The 20,073-nt window shown below is 34.7% G+C and overlaps 1 protein-coding gene across 1 annotated transcript in view; it reads right to left on the reverse strand.

The window, feature by feature from the left end:
• Positions 1-5,990: 5,990 nt before the first annotated feature.
• Positions 5,991-20,073, reverse strand: part of MEOX2 (mesenchyme homeobox 2) — a 55,397-nt gene continuing 41,314 nt past the window's right edge. Inside the window, exon 3 of the mRNA XM_026706361.2 lies at positions 5,991-7,349. Coding sequence (XP_026562146.1) covers positions 7,125-7,349 — 225 coding nt within the window. The 3' untranslated portion in view covers positions 5,991-7,124. The remainder of the gene's footprint in view (positions 7,350-20,073) is intronic.

The raw sequence follows: 20,073 nt of genomic DNA on the forward strand, positions 1-20,073 counted from the left end.
AACAACTATAAATAAATGTCAGTTGCCAAGAGTCTAAATTTTGATTATATGACCAGGGATGCTGCAATGGTTGTAAGTGTGAAAATAAATCATAAGTCACTTTTTCAGCGCCATTATTTTGAACTGTTACTAAATGAATTGTTGTAAGTCAATTATTTGTACAAATGTTGCCTAACTACTAAGTAGAGTTATGTAGGGCTACCAAATCTGAGTTGCTAAAATCTGGACAAGTAGATGGCAGCAGATAGAGTTTTGTATATCTCTTTATTACATTTAGTGATTCAGCTTTTGCTGGGCAATTCTGGATGCTGTATGTTAGGGAGTCAAGCTTTTGTCATACAACACAAAGATGGCCTCAAATTTGAAAGTTAATAAGAAGAACCTACATTGTAAGCTGTTATATACAATATTCAGAAATACAGCAAAAGAACAGAAATCTCAGATCAGTGGGTCACACTGAAATCAATTACTTTTAATTTCAGTATTGGTTATTATCTGCACTCTCTTTTAGTGTTCAGGTAATTGTCAAATTGCAATAAAACTTAAGTTTAAACTTGCTTTGACTTTGTGAAAAGTTTTATATCAAAATATATTTTATTTTTATACTATTTCTATCTTCTTTTAAAACATTAACATTTCCACACCCAGGACAAGCTCCCCAATAAAAATTGTGTTTCTGCACCTTATTTCTTTGCAGCTTCCCTTAAAGGCAACTCTTTGCTTTTAGGAACAAATATTTCTTCTTTCTTCATGGCTGTCTGGATCTCATTTTTATTTATTTTTGTGCAACCCTATAGATAATTTGGAAATCCAAATTTTTCTTCTGATAATATGGCATCCCAGATGGGGACTCAAAACTGAACTGGCCAAGGTAAGTTCACACAGCTGGGTAAGTTCACACAACTGGGTAAGTTCACACAACTGGGTAAGTTCACACAGCCAGCAGCAGACCTGTTTGCCTATGGGTGCTGCTCCCCCATTCTGCCTGCTTGTCACTAGTAGTAAAGGCTTTTGAATTTTGAATCAGGCAGCTGCTTGAAAAGAAGAATCTTATAAGTACCTTTCAGGTTTTGAGTGAGTGAATTTTGTGTGCTTGGGGGAGAATTTTTCCTTTCTTTTTTTTTTCACTACTCTGCGTTTGCTCTGTGCCTTTCGTAACTACTGCCAAACTCTTGTGAGTTTCACCTGGCTGTGACCAAGAGATTTTGAAGCAAGGGCAATTGGCACATCAAAGGGCTGTGAATCACAGTAGATTGCATGTAGAAAAGTAGAGTGAATGTGATCTGGGTGATTGCCAGTGTCCTTCCATAGCAAAGCCATATGTATATGTGCATGTTTATGTAAGTATGGAGGTGACCATACTTTTTAATAAAAAGTCCTCTTGAATGAGTTCCACTCACAAAGTGATAGGCAGGAAGGAGTTTCCCGTACTGCTTCAAATACAGCCATCTTTCCAAGAGAAAGGCTTGAAAACTGATTGGTGGGTAAAGAAATGGGACTACATACCACACTTAGGAAGTCTCCTTGGGTGTATATGTATACCCCAAACAGTAGTAGGATTCAATTTTTTTTTTTACTACGGGTTCTGTGGGCCTGGCTTGGTGGGCGTGACAGGGGAAGGATGCTGTAAAATCCCCAGTCAGAGGTGGTATTTGCCGGTTCTCCGAACTACTCAAAATTTCCACTACTGGTTCTCCAGAACTGGTCAGAACCTACTGAATACCACCTCTCACTGGAGATAGTGATAGAGTACACGTCAGGCAGGAGAAAGGAAACATGCTTCACATGTTTTCCCAACTTCTCCAATAGGAAAGTTGCTGGATGTCTGGGTTTAGGCAAGAATAAAAAAGAGAAAAGCATAGAATTTATTTTTAAAAAATGGATTAATTTATAGGATAAGACTGATAATTTAATTTGGCAAAACAGTGGTACTTTCAATGGTAATAAAAAAAAACCTTGAACTATTTTCTGAAAAAGTTGTTATTGAGTATAATAATGTTTATACAAGTTTAAATTGAAAATTGGATTCTTTTACTGTCACTGTTTTACATTAAGAAAAGTTAAAAAAATATGATTTAATTATGTTGTTTTTGCTTATCTGTAAAAATAACCTATAGAAAGAAATATATTTCCTTCAGTTTTTTCACCTTACCAGTGTTTACCAACGTTCAAGTAAAAGCTGGAAGCTGAGAAAAAAAGGGGGTGGCTTTTTAATCACTCTCCATTTTGCAGCCTATTCTGAACTTTTGAATTGCTAAACCTTTCTTCCCTCTAAATCTCTTTAAGAAAACTAAACTGTGATGAATAATCTTTCCACCTTGAGTTGCCTGGTGGTCAACAAAGCAATCTGGAGAGAAATCTCTTTTCTCCTTTTCCTTCCTTTTCTTATTCCTTTCCACAAAGAAATGTTTTGAAAATCTTGTGTGAGCATCTTGGTCAAATACATTTTCCTGTCTGTAATTTTGTTTATCAATGCTGCAAGTAGATAATTTAATCAATCCTAACTTTAGTCAGCTGGTTTCTTCAATCAATTCTGGTTAACTTACTGTTTTACTTACCACATGTATTAATTAAGAGGAAGAAACTGCAAACCCACAACACAACAAAGTTTATTTCCCAAGCTCCATATATATGGAGTATATTAAAAGTAATGCTAGCCCAACGCTACTTGTATTTGTAAACTGTATTACAAGAAATGAATGGAATGTATATATATGTATAGCTGCCATATTTATAGCTTTGATTTTCATAAATGTATATGCTTTGCTTGTAAGAAAGTTAATGATTTGTAACTATATGTAGAAAGAGGAGTTTGAGAAAGGAATGCCATGTTTTAGAAGAGTAGTCTAGATAGGATGAAGAGAAGAAGCAGGAGAAAAGCTTATACTGTATATGGTCAGTAATACAAAAGTTTAAGATGTGAGTTTCAGAAGATCTGTAACTAGCATATGATATGTAGCAAAATCAAGTGATTGTCGTATTTTAATCTGGATGTATATTTAATAATGCACATGAAACTATAAAAAGAGGAGTATAGTTGTTGCTAAATGTGTGATAAACTTGTTTTCCTTGTCTTAAAACCAAGGAAAAGAAGGTAAATTTATAATAAGAGTCAGTTAATCTAAAAGCAACAGGGAGAGAAGGGAAGAGGCAATGGATCTGTGCGAATAAAGCTTTGTGTGTGAGTGCAAGTACCGGACACTTACGTGAGTGGAGCTTTACGCATGAGCACAAATGTGTGCTGTTTGCACAAGCGCTCACCCACCATTTGCATGGTCCAATTCTGAATAGGCTGTGACCCAGAAGTGGGACACAGGCCAGGATTTGGAGACCCCACGTCTAAAGCACAAAGATACAAAGTAGAATAATGTGAGCTTAAGTCTTACCTCAGCCATAAAAGTCAGCTTGATGACTTTGGGCAAGTCATTTCTCTCAGCCATGGGGAAAAGGCACATTTTTGCTTTCCCAACTGTTGTTGCTTAATCTGCATATTGTAGTCTAAAATGCCTAATGTGTTGTGTTGTCTCCATGATAAATGTGTATTCTGCCTCTATCAGTAAACCCATCAACTGTCTTACACGGGAACATTTCAGCATTGTTGACCCGATGTGGGCCAGTAAGAAAAAAAATTTAAAGGTGTGTGACTCTTTTTACCTTTTACCTGTGTTTTACCTTTAAAAAAATCCGTAATGGGTCATGAGAGCACACTTATTGGGTTTCATCTTTGTCCCTTAATATGGCATCTGACAAGGATGAAAAGGGAGGAGCTATTTTATTAAACAGTATTTGATTAAACAATAATCCATCTGAAACATGGGAGAAAAAAAGCTTCCAATTTTTGGATTTCTTGTGGAAGCAACACAAGAAACAAATATATTCTCTTGTACTCACCTAGCTTTGCCAGATTTTATGCTGGGTAATTATTAATAAATGGGAAAGCATTAGATACCTTTACACTTCAAGTAAAAGAAAGTTCAAGTCTTGTTTAAACTATAGCAGAATACAAATAGTCTTATCATAGTAAGGGTGGCAATAGGGCTAAGGCCCAAGACAGAAGACTTACCAGATTTTGAGGTTGCAAAAAGCCCAAATTAGTTATAGCACTGATCATTTTTAAAATATTATTTTGCTAATCTATGCCCTCTGACCATGGAAGTGGAAGCTACTTTGAAATTAAGCCAACTTGAACCTCAATTCGTTGAATCTCACCCATCTAGCAAGGGAACCTTTTCCCAAGAGAAAAGGTTTGCACAACCCATATGTGGTAATGCCTAATATCACCAATGTGGAACATGAATGGACACTTAATAACACGTGGCTCTACTGGATTATAGATGTATGGTGAGGGTTAATGGAACCCTGCCCCACTCACAATAATGCTTACAATTGTAACAATCAATAGACTCTTAAAGGAAAAACTACAGTCAGTTCAGGAAAAGTTATCCAAGCTACTGAAAATTAAACAGCATTGGATTTGATTAGTTTTCACCAACCAAATTGGCCCCCTATTCTTCCTGCTGATCAGCCCAGATGCCAAGACCAACCTACCAGATTGTCATCAATAGAGTTTATTGGATTTATAGTGGGACTCATGGAAGAAAAAGATATAGTGGGATAAAATTTGATATTCATTTGTATGCTTGTAATTATTGGAATAATTTCTCGGTTCATAGAACATAGAAATGCAGAGCTGTTTTTTTTTTCCCTTAACAATGTTAACTAATGAACCAGTCTTTCTAAAGATGTTTCTCTTATGATATTAGCAATAGCACTTAGACTTATATACCGCTTCATAGTATTTTATAGCACTCTCTAAGCAGTTTACAGAGCAGCATACAAACAGACAAAGGGTATGGTTATAAATTATGCCCATTAATAGTCTGTGTGTGTGTGTGTGTGTGTGTGTGTGTGTGTGTGTGTATTGTGTGTGTGTGTGTGTATATATATATATATATATATTGTCCACACACACACACAATTGTGAGAAGTTTTATATCAAACTATATTTTATTTTTTATACTGTTTCCATCTTTCTTTAAAACCTTAACAGAATCCACAGTGGACTTAGAATCACATCTCCATTAATTGACAGTCAAGATGAAACTAAGTTAAACAAGTAAAAATAGCAAAAGGGGCAAAATCTTTTACTCAAACTTCCACAAACCTCCAAATAAGTTACCCTGTCCTAAACCACGTATCAAAAGATAAGATTTGTAAACACAAATTGAGTAATTAAATTAGGTCTCCCAGCAGAACTGCATGTTCTGAAGAAGAAACATCAGAGACATACTTACACACACACACACACACACACACACGCCTCAAGTATTCACCATAAAATTAGCATGTTGACATTATCACACCCAGGACAGGCTCCCTTATAAGAACTGTGTTAGTGTACCCCATTTCTCTGCAACTGTCCCTAAAAGCAAACTCTTTGCTTTTAGGCTTAAATGTTTCTTCTTCACAACTGTCTGGATCTCATTTTTATTTATTGTGCAACCCCAGGTAAAGTTGGAATCCCAAATTATTTTTCTGGCAAGTTTTATGATGAGATGACATATTACATTATTATTAGTGTTAAATTGCATTTAATATTTATTTATTAAAATTTATTTTCTTTAAAAATGCTGGGTGGCTTATGTCTTTTCAAATATTTGTGATCATAATATATGATTAGTTAATTTACACTACATTTTAAAGTTGTCATTTCCCTCCTTTCATTTCCAGAAAGCAAGTAAAAGAAAAATATCCATTTCTTAGTTGTCTGAAACCTGCGAAAATAGTTTAGCATAGTCCATGTTGTTCTTGGCGAAAGGCTTCCTTTGGATTGCTTTTTCCTATTAGAGGAAAGAATTTCCCCACTGTATCAAGGTAAAAGCTTTATCCAATATGAAGTACCCCATTAGTACAATGCAAACACAAGTACCATAGAGAATATTATGGTTCTAATATTTTGAGTTGTCCATAAAAATCTAAAGAAGAACAAGTCTTATTCAAAAGGAACATTTATTAAACATTTCCTTTACAAAGTACAATCAATGTTTTGTTTAAAATTGTGGATTGTTCCTATTTCATTGTATATACACAAAAGCTTAAAAGAGGGGAGAAAATATCCTTATTTTTGTGTTTTATGCACAAACATATTTAATAAAACTTGATCATTACACAGAGAACTTTGCCTTATTAATTTGAATACTTAATATTGGAAAATTAATACCTGATTACTAACACAAAATAATGGAAGGTAACAACTTTCCCATTTGTAAGAAAATACTGTTCACAATTCATTTTGAAGCAGCTTTATTAGATGTAGCTGGTACTACTCTGAATTATATCCAGGTATAAGAATCATATGCCTGTTATATTATTGTCGTAATAAATTCTAATTATAAATCATGATTCAGATTCTTTTCATAACAGGCATGATTCTTCTTTCAAAAAAATACCTTTGCTGTTAGAAAGTAAGATTTGAGGAACAAGGTTTAATAATTTCCTATTAGCAGCAGTTGATAGTAAATGCAACATAAAATTTGTTTTGTCTGTGGTATAACAGTTTCAACTAGTAGACTCATTTATACTACTTGTTATGTGAATGCAAATGTCTGCATGTATTCTATAACTCTGAAACACAAAACAAAAAAAAATAGATTTAAAAAAGCCATTTATTCTCATGGGTGACTATTGCGGCCAGCTAATATGAATGCACTGCTAATGATTGAAAAGTAAAAATGCTGAGAAGTAGATATATACAGAGTTAAAATACAATTCTTATCCTCTTGAGACAGTGTTTCTGTTGACACTGTGTGGAAAGCAATGTCATTTGATGCAAGCTAAAACAACAATATCTGCTCCATTGTCACTGAAAAGACAAGTGAATCTGGAATGTTGAAAAGCAAATGTATCTCCTGCTTCTACTCACAAGGCACATGGGAGGCATGGCACTTACTGAATCTAAGCACAAATAATAATAATAGTTCAAGAGTAGCAGAAATAGTAAATCCTAAGTTACTTTCGTTTTGATTGTCAGAAAGTCAGTCACTTGCATACATCAATGTCCACATAAGCTCGCTGTGTTAAACATGGCTTTCCTGAGAACAGAGCTAGGAATCCTTCCTGCCTTATCATAAGTGAGCATGCTCAGAGCTATGATCACTGTCGTGGCTGTCGTCATTTGCCAGGGAGTCCCCTGTATGTTGGAGACTGGCAGCACCAATGCCAGAAAGTTCTGAAGGGAGCAGAGTGCCTTTTTTCACGTTTACCAATTCTTTCTCTCGGGCTGCAGCTCCCTGTTGCCCTCCTTTTACCCGTTTCCATTTCATCCGTCTGTTCTGGAACCAAACTTTTACCTTTAATCAGAACATGCAAACAAACAAGAACACCATCAGTAAATGGCCACACATCTCTTATCAGGGGAAAAAGCAAACAGCAGGTGCTCGCTCCTTATGTTTTAAATTGCTTAAAATAGGCAATAAGCAACCTATTGGCCCTAGGGCTTGATGGGCCTATGATTAATTTCTGGGATCACTCAGAAGATCCACTCAGATCTCTGGTAAGAGCTATCAGTTGCTCCTTATGTCCTGTTGAAAAGAGAAAAGAAACCTTTACTTGATTTTTATCTCATCTTTACTATTGTTTATAAATAATGCAAGGCAATGAACATACCTAATACTCCGTCTTCCTATTTCCCCCACAACAATCTTGTGAGGTGGGTTGGACTGAAAAAGATTGACTGATCCAAAGCCACCTAGCTGGTTTTTCATCCTTAGGGAAGGACTGGAACTCATGATCTCCTGGTTCGTAGGCCAGCAACTTAATCACTAGACCGAATTGTCAGAACTTGGTGTCAAAGCAATAAGAGGTACTTTTCTTCAACCAGGCTCAGCATATGGTATCCTATAAAAATGCACTGGAAGAAACTATTTAGGATAAAGTCATTGTGAATAAATGCTTATTATATAAAGGTTCTTGTACTTATGTGTTTATAGTTTTCAAGTGGTTTTATGGTATTGCAACTATTGTATCTATTAGGAAATATTTATAAAATTGCATGCCTATTTCATATTGGCCTTGCCAAGGGTATGTTGCTTAAAACCTTACATTGGTAACAGAAAACTGAATTTAAAATAATAATCGGAATATATTTTTTTATTTAACTATTTTTGTGGGCTTCCATTTGTATATTTATAGTTTCCAAGTGGTAGTCTTGTGTTGCAAGCATTGTATTTATTAGCAAGAATTTATAAAATACATTTGAGTCATCTGAGGATTGAAAAGTCTTCCAAGATCCTATTGGGTTTTCTGCCAAAGTGAACTAACATGCCATTATTAATATTAGTTTCACCACTGTTCAGTAGGTGACAGATTAGCTCACCACTGTTATAAAGTGTTGGAGCACAGACATTCATTTGCACCACTAAAAGCAGACAGCCTTATTATTTTTAAATATATATTATTTATACTGTGGTCCTGGAATATCCTGGAATATGTCATTCTTCAGGGAGAAAAGCCTGGATAGAAAATTCTGCACAGTGGAAACTTGTGGAAAGCGGAAAATTGCCATATCCCTGGTTATAGCTAATTATACATGTTTCTGAGCTTTAAAAAAGCAACCTCAAGGACTTTTAGAGCATGATGCATTGAACTAAATAACCACAATATTTCTATATTCTAAAGTCATGTTTTATATTCATGGAATGTATAGATAAGGAATAATTTTGAAATTTTTTTTAAATTCTATTAAAATGATGTTGTTTTTAACTTTAATTTTAAAGTTGAGATTTATAATGCAAGATTGTATAATTCACTTATTTATGTTCAGGCTGCTATTGTAACTAGACTACCTTAAGAATCTAGAAATTGGACATATTGATTTCAGATTGGCAAAAAAACCTTATCCACCATGCTGAGCACATCATTTCTTCTATAAAACATGCCAGAGCCAAAAGGAGCAGGCTAGTAAAACAAATCTGGTCAAATGGGGAATGTATTTAATTGCTAGCTGTTCTAATGTGAAGAAATACTGTTACGCCATCTGTCAAAAGCTTTCATAGAAATTGTCAAAAGATTCATAATGCTTGTTGTCTTCATGTACTTCTTTGGGTAAATTATTTGTGTCATTTTCATAATGAATTTCCTCTAGTAAAATGTTGATATGTTGGCTAATATCAGCTTGCATTAACTGTAATGCTTGGAATAATTATGTTGATGTAAAATTAGTGAATTTAGTAAACTATGGGTTAACTATTGGTATTTTATCAAATCCTTTTTTCATTAGTTTATGCATACATTAACAAATGAACAAACATATTGGAGAAGTGGGGGAGATATTCTTTTGTCATTGTCTATCTCTACATGCTGTATTTATCTGATAGGCAGACATTATTTCATCCTCCACATATAATTAGGCTGTGAATTAGAAGGAAGGGTGGGATAAGATGGGATGAAATTGGATGGGGTGATGTGGCGTGGGTGAAATGGGGTAGGATGGGACAGGATGGGACATGACAGGGCAATCACAGGACAGGATAGAATAGCATAGGGGATAGGGGATAGGATAGTGATAAGGAATACGAGATGATAGGAAATAATAAGATATAGGCGATAAGTATAGATGGACAAAAGAAGGAGAGAAGGGGAGGAGAGAGGAGGAGAGCACAGAGGAGAGGAGAGCAGAAAGGAGCAGAAAGGAGAGAAGAAGATGATAGGAGAAGGAGAGGAGAGAGGAGAGCAGAGAGGAGAGGAGAAAGAGGAGGAGGGGAGAGAGAAAGAAGGGGATAGGAGATGATAGGAGATATTAAGATAGGATAGGATAGTTTTGACTGTCCATTTTTGAAGTGTGGCACCTGACAGGTACTCTCCGCCACATATATTGCATCAAATATACATACACATATACAGGTAGATCTCCACTTACAACCTTAATTGGGTCTGGGACTTCCATTGCCAAGTGAAGCAGTTGTTAACGCTCCAATTTTACAATTTCTTTGCTGGGATCATTAAGCATATCACCATGGTCATTAAGTGAATCACACAGTTGTTAAGTGAATATGGCCTCCCTCATTGACTTTTCTTGTTAATAACAGTAAATGATTATAGGATGCAACAATCAGGGGTGGGCTTCAGCCGGTTTGCACCAGTTCAGCTGAACTAGATGTTAATTTTACATCTGGTTTGGCAAACTGGTAGTTCCAACACCTGGCTGGCCCTGCCCATCCAACCTCGCCCCTCCCAAGAGTCCCCTTGTGGCTCATTTTGGTTCACAGGTAAGCGCAGGGCCCATGCAGAGGCTCAGGGAGGGTGAAAAACGGGAGTCCCAGAGGCCCTGGATGGCTGGAAATGGTCCATTTCTGGCCTCCAGAGATCCTCCAGTGCTCAGGCAGGGCAAAAACTAGGCCTCCAGTGCCCAGAGAGGGCAAAAACCAGGAAGGGTAAAAACCAAGCTTCCTGGGGTTTCCGGAAGGCCAGAAACAAGCTTGTTTCCAGCCTCCAGAGTGTCTCCGGAGTCTGGGAAGGGCAGAATGATCTCCCAGGGCCTTGAGGAAAGGCTCCTGAGCCCAGGGAGGGTGAAAATGGGCTTCCTGGAAGTTCCAGAGAGCCTCTGAAGCCCAGGCCAAGTGAAAACAGTGCCCCTGCAACCTATTTTCGTTCCCGGGGTCTGCAGGAGGTCTACTAGATTGAAAAGAGAGCAGGGGATGCAGCATGATCCCCTGCAACCCATTTTCGCTCCCAGGGTGGTGCAGGAGGCTGACTAGGCCATGCCCATCATGGCCACATTCACCCAACAACCAGGCAGAAAACCAGTTGTTAAATTATTTGAAGCCCACCCCTTGCTACATTAATCATAAAGTGGTTGTCAAGTATGTGGGTTTTGATCAAGCCAGTCTTAAGTTGAACTCATTTATTCAGCACTACTGCATCTTCAAACAATCATTAAACAAATGATTATTAGTTATTGACAATCTGTACAAACCATTCACAGGCAAATCTTTATCGAACAAGGAAGGATTTCACTTAGAATGTCAGCTCTAAATTGATAAGATGGAAAAAGTGGATTTTCTGAACCATTTTTACTGAATTTATTTACTGTTTTGGGTGTACCATTCTTTTGGAATGATGATCAAGTTATATTCACAGTTTCTCTATGAGTATGTATGTATGTATGTATGTATGTATGTATGAATATATATATATATATATGTATACATTTTTGTCTAAAATGATATGTATATGCATGTCCCATATGTATTTTATTCAAAATTCTTAGGCTGTATGTTTTATTTTTCATTTCCTTGCAAGTGCAAGATTCACTTTTTTATTGGGATCAACCAAATATTAATCCATAGATTGTCACAGGAATTCACCAAGCAGTGTGTTGTCTGAGCATCATGTCAGGAACTCAGCAACAATGACTCAGAAACAAAGTCATTCAACTGGCTTTTATGCCAAAGGCAGGATTGGAACTTAATTTCTTGGTTTCTAGCCTGGTGCCTTAACCCTAGACCAAACTGCCTATTTTCTCAGAATACAATTAATACAATATATACAATATTCTAATGTAGCAAAAAATTATCATGTTTAGCTCAAGAGAAATAAGCAAATCAAGAACAAAAATTTAACAATTCTACTCTCACTATGATAAATGGAAATCTGATATCCTTATTCAGCACATGTAGTCCTAAACTAAGAACTATTTACTTAGTGATAAAAGTTACAATGGCATTGAAAAAAGTGACTTATGGCTTGTGCTTATGAACATGACAGCATTGCCACAGTCATATCATCAAAATTCAACACGTGGCAACTGCATGCGTTGCCAACGGTTGCAGCATGCTGAGTTCATGTGATTACCATTTATGGCCTTCTCAGCTGGCTTCCAACAAGTGGGGGGAAGTGACCATGTGATTCAATTGACTGCAATGATTCATTTAACAAAAACAACAAAATGATTTTAAAATTATGTGTGACTCATTTAACAACCTTGCTTAGCAATAGAAATTCTGGTCCCCTTTATGATTGTAAGTCAAGAATTACCTCTAGTGGAAACAAAAACTGATAATACAAAACCAGCAATCTTCCATTATATCAAAATATACTCCCCTAAACTGGAGACTCTAAAATTTTATGAAGCTTAACTGAAGGAAATCTAAGTCACATTTCTGTAAAATCTGAATTGTATCACAAAGGAATATAAAATCACTTTGTATTTTGAACAATGAAGTTAGAAATAATACAAAAGGTCAGATGCCTGGTCAAACTAAATAGCTCTTAGATTAATCAGTTGGTAACCTTCAGCCTTAATTATGTTCAAAAGTAAATAATCATAGCATATTACTAATAGATGAAAGAGCAGATGTGTACAGTTTTGCAACTTTTAAGGAAGTATGGGTTAATGGGAAAGGAAAAATAACATTCTGTATATCTGAGAAATTCAAACAGAGAAGAAAAAGCCTGAAATAGAGCGTGAACATGAGGAAACTAATGTCAAATATAATCATGCATGTAAAATAGCAATAGTATTAACTTTTATGTATTTATTCACTTATTAGATTTATATGCCACCCATCTTGTTTAGGGGCGACTCTTTTAATTGTACTATGGAGTGTTCTATGTGTCCAAGCTGATTTGTAGTGTTGGGCAAACACAGGGCAACTATCTTAGCTGAATTCACTCTAGCAGAGCACATACGTAAAAAGGATCAAGGCAAGGACCCTCTGAGGACCTAAGAAATGGAAGTGGGAGAGCAGATCCAGCCAAATTTTTAATAATAATACTTTATGGCAATGTTCTCTAGAGGATGAAAAATTGGGCTGGTCAGTTTTAATCAGACTTCAGTTTTCTTTCTGCTTGTAAGGGTATATATCTCAGTCATTGGCTTTTGTAGAAGAATCGCAAAACGAATGGAAAAACAGATAAAATTGCTTGAAATACAATAGGCCAAACTGCAAAGGTCATTGTAAAAAGAGGTGTAAATTGGCAAGCGTTAGTTAGTCTAAGGAAGTGAGTAAGCTTAAGGGAGTCTAAGTCAATCTAAGGGAAACTAGATTGGCCAGCACATACAAGCAACGCCTGGAAGAAAGCATAAGTTAAACCATCTGAGCTCTCTCTAAATTTAGATGTCTTTTGGCAAAATCAAGTAGTCTGTGTAAAACAAGACAATCCATTTCTCCCTAACTCCTTTTATTCACTTTTACTTCCATTAGACCAGGCTGTAAATAATGTCAATTAATTTATTATTCCCTTGGCCTGAGTCTCAATACTTTCCATTTAATGATGGGAATTTAAAGGTAAGTGCTCTAATTTAGTAACTGAATTGGCCAACCTATGCATTAGATTTCAAGGCTGACACAGAGGTTAGATTCACACATGACACAAAATTAATGTATTATTTATTTGCGATTGATCATCACACAAGTGTTTAGTCATTGGCTTACTTGGCAATTCTGATTTAATAAATCCTACTATGAAGCATACACTGAGCCAAAGTAGACAAGTGGAAAGACCATAGCTCAGTCATTGAACATAAACTTTGCATGCCTAAGGTTGTAGGGTTGAACTACACAATCTCAAATGTCCATGTTCAGAAAGATTTTAAAGCCTTGTAACTAGGTCAAGGACAAAGAGTGGAATAAAAATCAGTCTGACAACTGAACCATGGCACAGAAAATTGATAGCTGACAGACTGCCTATTTCAATAACTTCTAAGGTTCATCTGAGATTTTCATCCTATTGGACAGTGGTGGTATGCTACTGGTTCAGTCGGTTGTGCCAAACCAGTAGCAAAAATTGCTACCAGTTCAGCTGAAATGGTAATAAAAAAAGCCTCTGACAATCAGTTGAGAGGAAGAAAAAAAGCCTCCCACCCGCCCTGCGCTTTTCTTTATTCTGTCAGTTAGAGGCCTCAGCTGGTGTGTGGAAAGCTGCATGCGCTTGTTAGATGATCCGCATGTGCACACACACAATCACCAAACCAGTAGTGGAACAGGTAAGATCCCACTACTGCTATTGGACCAAGGAAAGGTGCCTTCTCATCAGCAGCTCCTGCCTTCTGGAACATCTTCATCCCAGTCACCTATGACATCCAGTCTCCTGGAGTTTTTGAAGAGCTTTAAGGTCTTTTTCCCAACTCTATTCAAAGGCCTGCAGGTAGTATCCTATAGAACTCCTGTCATGTTTTATTGGTATAGTTATCTTTAGTCTGAGCTGCCACATCTTCTTCATGGGAGCCTTAAATATTAATAATAAACCCATGATAAAGGAAATTAAAAATGAATACTTCTTTCATACAAATCAATAAAGCCTTTCTACATTCTAATAAAAAACTGAAAAGCCACTTCCAGTAGACTCTTAATTATTAGAACAATTCTGTATATGTGCTTTAGGTCAGTGTTGATTCCCAGTGACTACTCTTTGTAATTTTCTTGACAAGATATTGAAAGTGGTCTGCCATTACTTTCTTCTTAGGTCTGATGAAAGGTGACATGCCCAAAGTCAGTTAGCTGGATTAGATCACAGAGTTTCCTAGTTTCTAGTTTGATATCTTAACCACTATACCAAACTGGCCCATTAGAGTAATTGCAAAGTCCACATTTATCAAATCAAACTAAAGAATATCCAGGTATTAAGAATTGCAGCGTTCTCTTAAAGATGGTATTGCTTTCAGAAACCAATTCATTCAACATGCTGAAGATAATTCCCGCACTATGGAAGAACTTTCTCAAAAATTTTATTTCTCTCTTCTTTGTTAGAAAATGAATTCAGACTGATCTTTCAAACAGATCTTTTTAATACTATCATATTAGGTATGTTTTTAAATGTGATTTAATAATTTGATATTTTAAAAATCTATTAAGTTGTCAGATGTAGCAACACAGAATGAATTAAATAGTGATTGTGGTTTACATTCTGTAATATGTGCTAATTCCAGCAATAATGGTGTAAAATAATGGTATTTTCCCAATCTTCTCCATTTGGAGCTCAATCAAAAACACACAAACCAGAATTGATATTTAAGCCAACTAAGAGTCTGGCATTCTCTTAGCAGAAATATTTTCACAGGTTTCAACCCATTCTGCTCTAATACTGCTACCTTTCCATAGATTATTTCTTAAAACTTATAACAATTATTTTAATTGACATCATAAAGAATCTAGATTTCTGTAAAATTGAGATAATTCAGCTTAACCTCTTAAAATATTCTGTGACTGGAGTGTTGGTAAACTTTTGGAAGTGGTTTGCTACTTCCTTCTTTCTAGGCCTGAGTGAGTGAGTGAGTGAGTGAGAGGCCCAGCTGGCTTTGGGCTTTATTATGGGATTAAAGATCATGGTCTGTCAGTGTCTAGTCTGGTGCTTTAAGTACTATACCAAATTGGCTGTCACATGCTAATTATTGGTTTTAAACTGAATTTATAATTAGTGACTTGAGCTAGTCATTTAAAATATAGGCTTTCAAATATTTTGTAAGTCTGCAATACTGCATATAATTATTTAACACTATTAAGTCTTATCATGTCAGTAGAATCTACTTCCAAGTAGATGTTAGGTAGTTAGACTGCCAAATTCTTACATCTTACTTATTAGAGAACAAATTACATAAATCTCCTTGGGAAATAAATAGGTTTGAACTCCATTTATCACTTGTACTAAATATAACATCCTGGATGTTTCATATACTATTTCTTCCAGAGATCAAATTCAGAGAGATTAAATCTGAACTTCCACTGGATTTCATGATGAGTCAATAATGGAATGGATATATGATCCAGTAACATGTCAGAAATAGGAAGGATGTATGAATTCTGAGAATGAATTATCTTAAATTCCTGTAGATCCTGTATACTTGAAATTGTTGAATGGCTTCATTGAAAATCAGGATGTATACAGTATAGACAAGAATTAACCGAGATTAAGAAAGCAATGCATTTTCCTTTATTTTTAGAAAAATAAATGGGTAAATTTGTTTTGCTTTTGAAATATTTTGATCTCTTTAATTAGTCAAACTTTATTCTGCACAAATCAGTGTCAATTACTGTATATTCCATATTCAGATAGTCCTCAACTTACGGCTAAAATTGAGCCCATAATTTCTGTTGCTAAATGAGTTAAGTGTTGAGCCCCATTTTACGACCTTTCTTGCCATAGTTGTGAAGTGAATTACTGCAGTTGTTAAATTAGTAAAATGGTTGTTAAGTGAATCTGACTTCCCCATTGACTTGGCATGTGATGAGGTTATAAAAGATGATTGCATGACCACAGAACATTGCAGTTATCATAAATATGAATCAGTTGCCAAGCATCTGAATTTTGATGGCCAGGAGCCACTATTTTCAGTGCCGTTGTAACTTTGAATGGTCTGTTGTAAGTCAAGGACTATCTGTATTTTAGTGGAACTAAAACATGAATCATGTAGTTGAGGCAATATAAAAAAGTATATCAACATAAAATTCTGGCCACCATATTGAATACAATTTTGTGTATTCATAATGTACAATTATATTAATTAAATACAATTTATAAACCTGTGTTTCTAAAATGAGTTACATTTTAAAGCAATTCACAAAATAATTAAAATCATGTTAAAATATCCATATGTATGTTTAGGTTACATTTTTACCATTAACCAAGGTGTTTCCCTAAAAATTCCATCTTAAAACTAACAAGAAGTACAGACAACATGGTTTAGATTTTGGGATATCATCCTAAGGTTTTTCTTATTATGCATCTGATGAAAACTTATAGAGAAACTAAATGTTTACCCACATTTTTGCCATTTTTATTGGTCCTAGTAACCCAACTATGCATTTTTCATAGCTTTATGGATCAAGACAGTTATGTAGCTATTTGTAATTACAATATGGAAAATATTTTAAGTTATAGCCAACTTTATGAGGATGGACGTATGCTTATAAACCTTTTTCACTTTTCTCACCTTTTTATATATCCCATGCTTCCCAAATCTAGTCCAAAATATTTTTTAATTCTCCAGAGCCAATTTGATTATGTGAAGCATGTGGAAGGAAGAATTAAAATCCAGTATGTTTTAGATGCTCTTTTATTACAATTAATTTGTATTTAGAATTTGGAATCTGTTTGCAACATGTCCAGACAAAAGAACAGTGTTTTTATTTATTTTATTTATTTATTTTATTTATTTATTTGATTTGTCAATCGCTTACAAGATAATAAGTATAAGGATAAACATAGTTACGAATACATGAAATGAATACATATAAGAAAAATAAAAGAAAAAATAGGACAGGGACGGTAGGCACGTTGGTGCACTTATGCACGTCCCCTACAGATCTCTTAGGAAAGGGGTGAGGGGTGAGGTCAATAGTAGAAAGTCTAAGGTTAAATTTTAAAATTTAAAAGGTTAATTTTAAAACAAGAGCCTTATTTTTTCACAGAACAGCATTGACTTTTGACTTAACATTGTTTTGGATTCTGGCAATGTAATTTAGAACTGTAAATAAAATTACACATTAGTGATATTACTTGAGAATAACCACAATTGACAACGGCAGGAATCTACTTCTGAATAAACCAGCTTAATAGCGTAAGTCATTCTAAATGCAACTATTTTTATACAAATAGCTTGTGAATCTGACACAAAAAAAAACTGAAACCACAATCCTATAAAAATATATTTCTTTAGTGAGATTTTGTTCTTAAAGTAAGAGTGAAATCAGCCTGAAATTAATTTTTCACAGTTCTTTATTTGAGTATTTTTAATGTCATGGATGTACAGTCTATAGTATCTGGAAATGTAAAGGATTATGTCTGAAGAACTATAATGTTTCTAGAGGAACCAGATTTCACAAATAAAAGATTAAAAAAAGATTATCCACAATTTTCATTGTTTTCTTCTTAAACTTGATCCTGAACATGTTATAAAAACATTCTATACAGAAAAAGTCAGTGAAGTAGCCAATCTTTTGAAAGGAAAGAATCTTAAAATCTGTATACTTATAAAGTTATCAGTTTGGGAAGAGGGGATGCTATTGTTATTCATTACAATATTAATTTCTGAAGATTTACAATTTTATTGCAGTTTCAGCCTAACTAAAACTGAAAAACAAAAAAGAATACAGTAGATTATTCCCAGCAGGAAGTAGCTCACACTTCAAGCTGAGTTTTCTGTAAGAATGAATAATTAACTAGGGAAACTTATTACATGGATTAATGCCTTTGGTCATCTTTAAAAAAAATCAGTCAGAATATTCTGAGTTAAGCAAATGCAAAACAAAACTTCTGGAAATAAATTCTCCAGCAATTAAAAAAAAGACAGAAAGATATTCCTTAGTTAAAACCTAATGAAAAAGTAAACTATTTTCATTTTGAGGTGCTGCTATTACTGTACAATAAATTAAGTCATATATATTTTTAATATTTATATTAAATAAAGTATAAATTCCCAAAGCAATAATATTCCTTATTTTACTTTGCATGTTGTAAGTTTTATGTAGCGAGTATGATGTAGTCTGGATTATTGATCTATAATAAAGAATTTGATGTTGAAAAGCAATCATTAAAGACAAATACTATTGAAATGGAATTGAATTATTATATTATGTTATGTTATGTTATATTATATTATAAAAATTATATAGCTGTTAATCTTAAACATGTACTTCTGGAAGGTGAACAAAGTAGATTAAAGATTATATAAAAACACAAGCAAATAATCAAAGCAGCAAAAAGAAATTTCCATCAAATGTGCATATCTATCGGATATATCAAGGGGAGAGAAGGCTATTTTAACCAACTTTGGGAATGTAAGAGCATCAGAATATCTTGGAACAAGGTGTTATATATGGCTAGTGTTGAAACACATAAAGAAAGCTTCTTTGGTCCCACAAAATTATAATATTTAAGAGAATTTAAGGGAGAAGGGATGTAGAGTGCACCTAATTTGTGGATATAGTGCAATCGGTATAAACCTATAAACCCTTAGAGATAGAAGGTCCCTTGGTTTTCTGATAAACCATTAGGAACATTTTTAATACAGCTAATAAACAGTAATATAACTATTCTTCATTATAGAGTTTTTCCAATCATTTCATTGTCTGAATATTTCAGCCAAAGATATTATTCATACTTTTAAAGTTCATTGATGTAATGAAATCCTATTTTAGTTTCCTAGTATTTTACAACTTTTCCCAATCCAGAAAGTTTGTTCTAATATATTTAGAATAGCATGTGTTTAATCTAGAAAGATTAGCTCTAGATTCTTAATGCTGCAGAATTCTGAAATGGTCTATCCCTCATTGTTCATTGTAAGTAGTGAAATATATTATATTCTAACAAGGTTTTTCATTCCAATTTATATTGTTATTTCCCTTGGACAGGTACATAGGCAGTCCTCTTACAATCATTTGTTTAATGGCCTTTCAAAGTTACAACAGCACTGAAAAAAGTGACCTATGACCATTTTTCATACTTATTACCACTGCAGCATCCCCATGGTCACATTATCAAAATTCAGGTGCTTGGTAACTGATTCATATTTATGATAGTTGCAGTGTCCCTGGATCATGTGATCACTTTTTGCAAACTTCTGACAAGCAAGGTCAATGGGGGAGCCAGATTCATTTACTAACTTAAGAATTGTAGTGATTCACTTAACAAATGTGTCAATAACAATCATAAAATGGGGCAAAGCTCAATTAACAACTATCTTCTTAGCAACAGAAATTTTGGGCTCAATTGCAGTTGTAATTTGACTACCTGTAGCATAGATTATAGGTTTTTGAAATTTGGAGAGTCCCTTTATACTGTATAATCACTTTTTAAATTATTTTCTGATTTACCATGCCCAGATATTACATTATACTTGCTTCTATGCAGTCTATTATAAACATTATGGCAGGGTTATCAATGGATCTCATTTACTTGAAAATATTTCAAAAGAAATATAAGAAACAGAAAGTCTCACACTGATCTAACTTTTCTCTTCAACCAGGACAATCAACATATTTCTGCTGGTTGACACATGGAGGGATTTCATAGGCGTGCTTAAAATTTCAGATGGCCCATTCTGAAATTTGCAATTCTCTAAACTCCCATTTATCAGAA

Source organism: Pseudonaja textilis, chromosome Z, assembly GCF_049901715.1.
Source record: "Pseudonaja textilis isolate UNSWEBS1 chromosome Z, rPseTex1.2, whole genome shotgun sequence".
Lineage (NCBI taxonomy): Eukaryota > Metazoa > Chordata > Lepidosauria > Squamata > Elapidae > Pseudonaja > Pseudonaja textilis.